Raw genomic sequence first — 10,578 nt, forward strand, 5'->3', positions numbered from 1 at the left:
TAATGCAGGCAGGGCTGGGTGTGTCGCATGGTCGTCCTTGGCCCAATGCAGGGCTGGCGAGTGGCCGGGCTGCAACAGGAGCTGGACTTAGGTCCCCGGAGCAGAAAGAACTGGGAGCTGAGCGAGCAGGCAGTGGAGGTGTTGCTGTGGGGTGTCCAGGGCCAGCTTCTGAGGAGCCCTGGGGGCTCTGTGCCATGGGAGGGAGGGGTTACAGGGGTGGCCGTAACACCCCTGTCCTCCTGAGGGTCACGGTGAAGTGGGGGGTCGGCTCAGAGTGGACAGTGCCGGTATGCGGCGGGCTGGGTGGACATCCAGGACACGGAGCACGGAGGCCGTGCAGCGTGCGATGCCGGCAGGGTGGGGAGGGCCAGGAGGGGCCCTGTGCGGAGGACGGCAGGCACGGTGAGCTGAGCTGAGGGCGAGCTCCTCAGGCGGGCCTGGGGCTGTGGCCACTCCCGGGGCCTCGGGGTCTCCGCCATGGGAGCCATCTCCCTGAAACCCCTGTGTCCCGGGGCTTCCACTGTGTCCCATGTACTCTCGCCTCACTTTTCCTTCGACACCTTGGCCGCCCCCCTCCCTCGGTGCCGGGCGACCCTGACCCCCCCGGGGCCCCAGGGAGCTTCACTAAACTGCCCCCAGCGTGGCTTCGTGTCACACAAGGACAGCACGAGTCTGCGGAACGCAGACACTGGCCGCGACTTCCGCCACCCAGTCAGACCACACACTGGGCAGGGACCGCCGTCGCCACCGCTTTTATTCGCTGCCGCGCGTGTCGCTCGAGACACGTCAGCACACGCTGCGCGGGGGGGGGGGGAGAATGAGTGGGGCAGGAGGTGTGAAGAAGCTTTCTCATTGGCCAGGACTCAGGCAACGGAGCCCATTGGTTGGAACACAGAAGTGGGCGGGTCCGGGGTGTGGCTCCACCGAGAGGGGGCGGGGTTCGGGCGTGGCTCCGTCGAGAGGGGCGGGGCAGACAGCGTCGTGGGCGGGGCTCAGTTGAGAGAGGTGGGGTCTATGGACGGGGTCCGGGGCGGGGCGGACAGCGCTGCGGGCGTGGCTCCGGGTGGGCGTGGCTCCGGGCGCAGCTCCTACTTCTGCGCGGGGATCATGTCGTCGATGGACTGGCCCTTCTCCAGCTTCTTCTCCATCTCCACCATGAGCTTCACGCCGTCCACCACCAGCTGCACCTGCTCCACCTCGGACGAGCCCAGCCGGTCGGCGTTGGAAATGTCGAACACGGAGCCCACGGCGGCCGTGTCCACGCCCCCTGCGGGAGCAGGAGAGGGGACGGCGGGGTGAGGCGGCGGGGCCCCGGAGAGCGACCCTACAACCGGAGACCCCCTAGGGCGACCCCACAGCCGGGAGCTGACCGCCCCCACCCCATTTCCACATGGGGCGCCCGTGACCCCAAACCCCGCACCTGTGCCTCGCTTCTGCAGGCGCAGGCGCGTGAGGATCTCCTCGAACTTGGGGTGCTTGCTGAGATGCGCCAGCTTGACGTGCACGCCCCCGCGCAGCCCGGTGCCCAGGTTGGACGGACAGGTGAGCACGTAGCCCAGGTGCTCGTTCCACATGAAGGGGTGGCCGGCCTTCTTGAAGATCTCCTCAATCTGGGGTGGGGGCGAAGACCGAGGTCAGCGCCGGCGGACACCCCAGGAGCGGGCAGCACCCACGGGGCGGGGCGGGGCTGGAGTGGGCGGGGCCTTGTGGGTGGGGCTAGGGTGAGCAGGACACTGGAACCATGAGTGGGCGGGACCGGTGTGGGTGGAGCCAGGGCAGGCGGGGCTGGTGTGGGTGGAGCCGGGGTAGGCTGTGGGTGGAGCCAGAGCGGTGAGCAGGACATAGGGTGGAACCATAAGTGGGCGGGGTTTGTGTGGGTGGTGTCCGGGTGGGCGTGCGCATAGGGTGGAGCCAGCAAGGAAGTGGGTGGAGCTGGGATGGGCGGTGGGCGTAGCCATGGAAGGGGTGGGTAGAGCTGGGGGAAGTGGGCGGAGCTGGGGCGTGGAATGGTGCCAGGTGGGCGTGGCTGGAGCAGGAGGTAGGGTGGGCTTTGGGACGTGAGCGGGGCGATGTCTGGGCGGGGATTTCGGGGTGATGGGCGTGGCGTTTGGGGGCGGAGCCAGCCGTCAGCAGCCAAGGACTCAGTCCTACCTTCTGCAGCCCCACGCAGAAGCGGCGGAAAACCTCCTTCATGTTGCCCCCTTTCTCCATGGAGATGACCCGCAGGTGGTCCTCCTCGTTCACCCATACCAGGAAGCTCTTGTTGTCGTTGTGCCTAGGGTGGGGTGCAGCGAGAGGCCGAGGGGTGAACCTGGCATCCAGCCTGCATCCTGTGGTCTCCCCAAACCCCGCGGGTCCCCGCTAGGTGAGCGGTGCCCCCTCCTCAAAATGCAGAAACTGAAGCCCCGGGCCAGTGAAGCCTGGGCTCTGGGACTGTAATGTTCTGGATCTCACACCAGATGCATCGGGCGCGTCTGAGGGGCTCCCAGTGGGTGCATCTTGGCAGTGTCCCTTGCGTGATCCCTTAACATGCACCTGCGCGTCCCAGAACCGTAAACTTTCCGGCTGTTTTGAATTGTGGACTCACAAAAACCTAAGAATATTTAAATAGCGATATTTTAAATATTTAACATCTCCAAATCCCCCAGTCTGCACATCTCTGAACCCTAGGCTGTCTAAACCTTTTAAAACCCTTAATGATCTACAGCTTAGTGAGGTTGGATGAGGTAGAGAAAAATTAAATGGTTCACCCAGCTGGTACACAGTTGGCTGGTAAAGGACAGCGCTGGGATTTGAACCTGGGGAGTGAGGTTAAGTCTGAGTTCTCAACTCCATTGCTGCAGATCAACACTCCCCATGTATAGCACGCAGGTCACAGCCAGGCAAGGATGGAGTAGGGGGTGGGATCGATGTGTCAGATAGAGGCAGGGGGGCCTCACCAGATGCCACGGGCGTCGGGCCAGTCACGGGCCATGCCAGAGGCCAGCAGCAGTGGGGACACAGGTTTGTCAAACAGGAAGTGGTCGTCGATAAGCTGCTGCTGCTCCTGCTCCGTCATGCTCTTCAGGGGGTAGTACTTCCCCTTGAACTCGCCCGTCAGGCTGTTGAGGGCTAAGGGTGGGTGCCACACCCCAGGAGAGTGGTCAGCAGCCTGCCCCAGGCAGCTGTGAAGCCCATGCCGGTGCTCCCCACACCTACCCCAGGCATCTGCATCCTCCCCACATCCAAAGTCTGTCCATTGCCCTGGATGGGAACCCGCTGCCGCCTCTCCCACGGCTGCTAGGCTGCAGGTCGAGGTCTCGGGGACTGGGGAGCCATCACCAAGAATTATTCCGCAAGAGCCCAGATATTGCTTATGTATGTTCAAGTGTGTGAAACTGGAGGTCAGGTGTGTGAGGAATGCATGCATACACACAGAGACGATTCATCTACATTGAAATACTATGTACCCTGTGGTATACACTGCAGTATGACTTCATCTACCTTACTCAGCCTGGGAATCCCAGCCACCACCCCCTCAGGCCAGAACAACTAGTAATGTTAGGGGAATGGATGGATGGATAGGTGGGTGGATGGGTGGATGGGTGGATGGGTGGGTGGGTGGATGGGTGGATGGATGGATGGATGGATAGATGGGTGGGTGGGTGGATGGGTGGGTGGATGGATGGGTGGGTGGGTGGATGGATGGATGGGTGGGTGGATGGATGGATGGGTGGATGGGTGGATGAATAGGGTGTGTGGTCTGTATCAGCTCCTCAGACTTCAAACAAATGACACAGCTGTCACTCTTCTAATGCCCACAGGGTACAAGGTCTCAAGTGTTTGGGAAGAGGGTGGCCAGGAGGGCTGGGGTGTGCCCTGGAGTGCTGGGCTGTACTCTGGAACACTGGGATCGTGCCAGGGAGGCCTGGGACCATGCCCTGAAGGACTGGGTCGTGCCTTGGAGGACAGGGGCCACGTCCTGGAGGACTGGGACCATGCCCTGGAGGGCTGGGCCGTGCTCTGGAGCACTGGGACCATGCCAGGGAGGACTGGGGCCGTGCCTGGGCAGGGTTCGGGGGGAATTCTGGGACCGTGCCTTGGAGGACTAGGGACGTGCCCTGGAAGATTGCCATGCCCGAAGGGCTCTCACCTTCCACAGACAGCTTCTCCACTGCCCGGCGCTCACCGCGGGAGCAGTGTGGGGGCAGCGTGTAGCCCTTGATGCTGCGGCCGGTGCGCACACGGCTGCTGAGCACGTAGTTGGGGTCCAGGTCGTCCCCACCCTGCATGGCGAGCAGAGAGGGGCCATCAAGCTGGGTGGACCCTCCTGGGGCACCGTCCCAGCAAGTTCAGTAGCCCCCAGGACCCTTCCAGGCTCCTGGCCCCACTTCCTCTCTGTGGCTATCCCCATCTCCCCATCACTTTCACCCCATCTCTGTCTCCCCATGTCTTTCCACCTCTCTCTTCTCTCTCTCTCTCTCCTATTGAATCCTTCCTTTTCCTTTTTAGCTGTTTATTTTCATCTTCTTGAAAGAGCAGCAGAGAGAGATCTTCCTTCGCTGCTTTACTCCCCATTTACCTGCCAACAGCCAGGGCTGGGCCAGCCTGCAGCTGCAAGCCTGGCACTCCAGCTGGGTCTCCCTCATGGGTGGCACGGGGGGGCCAGAACTTGGGCCATCCTCTGCTGCCCTTCCAGATACATTAGCAGGGTGCTGGATCAGCAGTGGGCACTCGACAGGAGATGTGGGCATGGCAGGCATCTGGCGACCCCCCTCCACACCTGTTCTGCACCTCCCTCCCACCCCCTCCACCCACACACCCTTGCACCTGTCTTACCTGTCCCCGTGCTCCCCCCATTGTGTCCTCCTCTCTCTCTCCCCCTCCCTGCCCAGGGAGCCCCCAACCTTGAGGTTCTCATGGTTGAGGTCGGTCTTGTGCTTGTCGGTGGGTTTGTAGCCCCCGTGGCGGTCCTGGATGATGGGGTCGAAGAGGTCCTTGAACACGGTGTACGACTCCTCATCCCCAGCCACACAGCCCACGGTCATGATGAAGGGGTGCCCTGGGGGTCGGGAAGGTCAAGAGCGCTGTGCTCAGGGAGGAAGGCCTGGGTGGGGCGTGTGCCTGAATGTGTGTGGGTGTGCCAGTGCCCAAAGCTTCATCCAACAACACGAGGTTGGGTGGGGGGACTTGGGGTTGCAGGCCTGGGAGGGGGGCTGTGTCATGGGCAGCACCTAGCAGCCCCCACGTCAGGGAATCTTAGCTGCAAGGCGTGAGCTTCCGGTGTCCACTGGTTCACTCCTCACAGTGAGCCATACCCCGGGAAAGCCAAGGCCAAGGCCACCGCACACAGGAGGCTCACCTGGGTTGTCCACTCCAGTCTGGATGACGTCATCCAGGGTGAAGCCGGATGGGGTCTCCTTGTCACGCAGCTTCTTGTAGAGGTCAGGGGTCAGGACCTTGGCCATGTGGTTGTTGTGCTTGCTGAGGTCCGGGTATTCCTCCTCAGGCTTGTAGTTGAGCTTGAACTTGTTGTGGGTGTTGCCGAACGGCATGGTGGTGGCTTGGGGTGGGGGCTCTGTGGGGCAGGTGGCAGGAGCTGAGTTCTGAGTCTGAGGAAGCAGCACCCGGCGAGGCTGTGGGCTGCAGGGCTTGGAGCCAGGGAGGGAGGTGAGCCCCACCCTGGGGAGCCCAGCTTGGTTGCCCCCAGCTGGAGAATGGGAGCAGGGACCCCACCCACCCGCACCCCCATTCCCTCTGAGGCTGAAAACACTCCAGGCCTGGAACAAGTGCAGGCTCAGGGCAGCCTGGGGCCTCTCTCAGCCATGGCCTTTGGTAGCGGGTGTGGACAAGTTGGTGAGGCCCTCAGCACGCCTCCAACTGTAGTGGTGGCTTGGAATGAAGCTGGCTTTACAGGAACATTCTTTCCAGCATCCCCAGTGGGAGTGCTGGGGTGCTGTCCGCTGTGTTTGCCAGCTGGGTGACCCCAGGCCTCCCTGTACAGCCCTCCCCACTCTCCTGGGGCTTGCAATCCTGGTGGCTACAGCAGGCATGACCCAGGGAGGTAAAGATGAGATTGGAACAGCAGTGAGCTTAGGCGAGGAGGCATGGGGACCAACAGAGCCCTTGGAGGGCGCCAGGCCAGGGTGCTTATTTTTAGAACCTGGCTGACTGCCCCTCAACCCCAGCTGCTGCCCCGCCCCCCACTCCTGGGCTCAGCTTGCGCCAAGTCAGCAGGCCCCGGGGACAGGTGGGTCTCCCCAGGGGACTGGGAGGACACACAGACGACCTGGGGCTCAAGGACAGCCCTTCCAAGGCCCCAGGAGTCACCAAGGCCCCGACCAGCCCAGAACACAGCCCTGAGAGCCAACCCCTCACCGGAGAGCCATGCCCGCACCTGACCATGAACTCAGCAGCACCCGAGAGTTCAGGGACACCCACAGAGCAGGAACACACATGCAGGAGATTGGGTGCAAGGTCACAGGGACACAGAGGAACCCACAGGAAGCACCCGGGCCACCTGCTGTAGCTGACCCTGGCACTGCCGCCTGCAGGGCCTATGGCACCATCTCCACGACAAACCCACACACACAGCTCCTGCACCGCTGGTAGCCAGCAGTAATCCCCTGCACCTCTGGGTCACTCGCTGGCTCCCCAGAAGTCATGGGTCCCACAGGAAGTCAGGCAGGCTCCCGTGGCAGGGAGAGGTCCCCAGCCAGCCAGCAGCTCCCGAGGCCCCTTCCTCTGGCTCCCATGGCACCCCCTTAGCCCGCACCCGTGAACTCTGGACTCCCACCCCGGGTAGTACCTGGCCACGCTGCACTGAGGGGCTACTGGTGTCCTGGAAGCGACACTGGGACGAAGGAAGGGCTCACTGCCCCAACTTTATGTAGGGGGCCCTGGGCCGTGTCATTGGCTGCGAGGGGCTGGCCCAGGGAGGGGTCCTGGAGGCCAGCCCAGCCTCTCACCTCGCCGTCTGGGCATGGTGCCTGTCAGGACCCAGGCATGCCATGCACCCAACCCCATGGCCTTGTATGGGTGCCCCAGGGGCTGGGCCCGGCCCTCCTACCCACCCCACTACCCCCACCCCAGGACTGATTTGCTGAGTGGAGCTGGCAGGAACAGCTGGCCCCCCACCAGGAGCACGGGACAGCGGCTGGGGATGTCCCTACACCAAGTGCCTCTCCCCCGCCCCCGGCCCCTGAGCGTGCTGCTTACAGCAAACCCCACCCTCCCCACAGTGAACAGCACCTGCTGGGTCCCCACCCTTTGATGGGTGCCAGTGCTTGGGACACACAACATTTAGGCAAGGAGGAAGCCAAGGATGTGGGACCCTCCTGCAGCACCCAGCTATGACCACACATGGACCCAGGCCAAAGCTGGAGTCACCCCAGAGCAGGGAGCGTGCCCACCCTTCTGCTGGGTTGCCTAGCAGTGGGAAGTCAGAGCTCGGGCTGGGGCTGGGGCTGGGGTGGTGGTCGCCTTCCCCCTCCCATTCTCAGGGTGCAGCTGGGAGGGCCCATCTGGGAAGGGAGTTATTTTTAGGGCACACAGCAATCCTGTTCCTGCGACTGCAAGGGCCAAGCCCTTAGGCTGCAAATAGGGGGGTGCCAGGCAGGTGTTGGGGGGGGCTCGCCACGTGTCCAGGCTAATTATAGCTGCACGGCTCGGGTATCCCTGGGGCCTTGCCTCCTTACAAGGGCACTGGCAAGCTGCAGGTGGCACACCCACTCACCCCCACCCTACCCCGCGGAGAGGGGAAGGGGGCTGGGCAGTGTCCATGGCCCAGAGCAGGGGGGTGCCAGATCTGAACTATATGGCATGTGTACACTGCAGTGGCCCCTGGATGCCACCAGGCCTGAACGCTAGTAGGGGAAGGGAAGATGGTGTGGGGAAACCGCCTCCTCCTCTTAGTGGACACCAGGATTGCAGGCTGGGTAGAGCGTCTCCTTCAGGGAACTCCCAGGATTGTGGGGTAACGCTCTCTGTGTCCACAGTCCCACATCTAGGAGTGTGTCCCTTCTCCGGGGTTCTCCGCCTCCCAGGTCTCCCCGTTTTTCTGCGGTCAACTGAGGGTAAAGCTGGGACAAGGTCCCAATCGGCTCTGACTCCTGAGGAGGGGTACCATGCCGTCCCCCACCCCTCCCTGCCAACTGGAGCCTGGAGCATTCTGGAAACAGTCATAGCACAGGCGAGCAGGTGGGGGACATCCAAGGGAGACCTAGGGGAAGGGTAGGAGTCACCGGGGTGGGGGAGCCTGCGGGAGGAGGGGAGGCAAGGCGGAGATCAGGGGTACAGTGGGAGCCAGCAGCAAGGCCCCTGCTAGCCGCTGGGGGCTCCAGCCACGTCCCCAGGGTGGGCAGGGCAGCCAAGCCCTTGGGCCCCTGATGTACCCTGGCGGGCTCTTAGCACTTTTCAGCCACAAGGTGGCAGAAGCACATCCCAGGTCCGGGATTGCCGCACCCTGGAGCCAGAGTCGAGGATTCCCAGGGTCCCTTGCATCAGCGGTCACTGTGTGTGTCATGGGGACAACGCCTGGCTGGCCCTCGCCCCTCTCACTCTGTAGCAGTCTGATTACCGGTCACTTGCAAGTATTTTCCGACTACTGTTAGGATTTCTATGTCATTAAGGTCGTTTCTCAAATATTGTTTTATTATTGAATACAAGATGAGCTAAGGTCATCTGCAACTATTAAAAGGAAACTAATGAGCCAGGCAGCGTGGCCTAGCGGCTAAAGTCCTTGCCTCAATGTGCCAGGATCCCATATTGGCGCCAGTTCTCATCCCAGCAGCTCCGCTTCCCATCCAGCTCCCTGCTTGTGGCCTGGGAAAGCAGTCAAGGACGGCCCAAAGCCTTGGGACCCTGCACCCGTGTGGGAGACCTGGAGAAAGTTCCTGGCTCCTGGCTTCGGATCGGCGCAGCACTGGCCGTTGCACTCACTTGGGGAGTGAATCATCGGATAGAAGATCTTCCTCTCTGTCTCTCCTCCTCTCTGTATATGTGATTTTGTAATAAAAACAAATAAATATTTAATAAATAAGTAAAACTAATATGGGTCTTGTGTAGCAGGCTAATCCTTTACCTGTGGCGCTGGCACCCATGTGGGTGCTGGTTCAAGGCCCGGCTACTCGACTTCCCATCCAGTTCCTTCCCTGTAATGCTCTGTAAAGCAGGGAAGGATGGCCCAGGTGTTGGTTCCTGCACCTACAGGGAGATAGGAAGTTCTGGCTCAATGTTTCTCAATAAAAAATCAGACTTATTTATTTTTATCTGAGAGGTAGAATTAGAGAGGGAAGGACAGGCAAAAAGATTTTTAAAATAAACTTTTCTTTTTTAAAAGTGTTTTTTTAAAGATGTATTTATTTTTATTGCAAAGTCATATACAGAGAGGAGGAAAGACATAGAGGAAGATCTTCTGTCCGATGATTCACTCCCCACACAGCTGCAATGGCTGGAGCTGAGCCAATTTGAAGGTAGGAACCAGGAACTTCCGCGTCTCCCACGTGGGTGCAGGGTCCCAAGGCTTTGGGCCATCCTCTGCTGCTTTCCCAGGCCACAGGCAGGGAGCTGGATGGGAAGTGGAGCAGCTGGAACACGAATCTCTGCCCATATGGAATCCCAATGCCTGCAAGGCGAGGAACCTAGCTACTAGGCTACCGCAGTGTGTCCAAATGAATAAATCTTAAAGAATAAATCTATTCTCTCTGGAGTACCTTGGGAAATGCTGAGAGACACTGGTTTAATTTTGTTTGGCTCTGTTGGGTTTTTATATAACAGAAGAGGAAGAGGAGCCGAATGTGCCGAGCGGGCTTGCGGGGGCGGGGCTTAAGCACCTTGGAGAGGTTGTCCCGGCACAGGCAGCCAGGGCTCAACATCGAATAACCACCCTGAGGCTCTGGGCAGGAAACACAGGTCCACCACGTACGCGTGCACAAGGCCTTGACCTGCACGGGGCAGGGACCATCACAAAATCAAAAGCACCAACAGACTTCAGAGTGGATGGCAGGCATCAGGCGGCGTTCAGACACAGCGGGGCTGGATTCGCCAGGAGCAAAAGGAGGCTCTGTGCCCAGGGCTCGGCTCCTTGCCTGCCTGCCAACCGCCACCCCCAGCTTCCTCTGGCTGGCAGCGGCCTGTGCCCAGTCTCCCACCCAGGGCTGCACCTGGAACCCGAGACAGCCGCCAGAACTTGACCCTGTCCCTAGAAGCGCACAAGAGCTCCTGCCACATCCAGTGCTTGCAGGTGGCCAGGTGGCCCTCGTATTCCTGTGTTCTCCAGCAGCATACAGGGATTCTGAGCCATCTTCAGCAGCAGAGGACACCATCTCTGGTGTGGGGGACCTGACAACTCCAAGAAACTGCAGATGGGAATAAAGAGCAGGCCAGGGACCTGTGCTGGGAGGCGGTAGGCTGAGCTTCCAGCTGTGGCACCAGGATTCTGTATGGGCTCCAGTTCATGTCCCGACTGCTCCACTTCCCATCCAACTCCCTGCTTGTGGCCTGGAAAAGCAGTTGAGGACGGCCCAAAGCCTTGGGATTCTGCACCTGCGTGGGAGACCCAGACGAGGCTCCTGGCTCCTGGCTTTGCGCTGGCCCAGC

The 10,578-nt window shown here is 61.0% G+C and overlaps 1 protein-coding gene across 1 annotated transcript; it reads right to left on the reverse strand.

Annotated features, from left to right (window-relative positions):
* Window positions 1-1,077: 1,077 nt before the first annotated feature.
* LOC121166904 (creatine kinase M-type) lies at window positions 1,078-6,839 on the reverse strand. The gene is made up of 8 exons (XM_040996237.1): window positions 6,788-6,839; window positions 5,342-5,557; window positions 4,887-5,041; window positions 4,133-4,265; window positions 2,940-3,111; window positions 2,152-2,275; window positions 1,421-1,610; window positions 1,078-1,267 (listed from the first exon to the last, which is right to left on the reverse strand). The coding sequence occupies exons 2-8, from the start codon at window positions 5,532-5,534 to the stop codon at window positions 1,089-1,091; spliced, it is 1,146 nt and encodes a 381-aa protein (XP_040852171.1). The 5' UTR covers window positions 5,535-5,557; window positions 6,788-6,839; the 3' UTR covers window positions 1,078-1,088.
* Window positions 6,840-10,578: the final 3,739 nt, after the last annotated feature.

This window comes from Ochotona curzoniae, unplaced genomic scaffold (genome assembly GCF_017591425.1).
Source record: "Ochotona curzoniae isolate NIBS_2020 unplaced genomic scaffold, NIBS_Ocur_1.0 patch260, whole genome shotgun sequence".
Classification (NCBI taxonomy): Eukaryota; Metazoa; Chordata; class Mammalia; order Lagomorpha; family Ochotonidae; genus Ochotona; species Ochotona curzoniae.

Bases quoted from the DNA above. Each gene is read 5' to 3' on its own strand.
- LOC121166904 (XM_040996237.1), bottom strand. From the start codon at position 5,534: ATGCCGTTCGGCAACACCCACAACAAGTTCAAGCTCAACTACAAGCCT. The intron at 3,112-4,132 runs GTGAGAGCCCTT...ACCCACCCTTAG, and splicing joins GGAGAAGCTGTCTGTGGAAG to CCCTCAACAGCCTGACGGGC. The intron at 1,268-1,420 runs GTGCGGGGTTTG...CTGCTCCCGCAG, and splicing joins CCTGCAGAAGCGAGGCACAG to GGGGCGTGGACACGGCCGCC.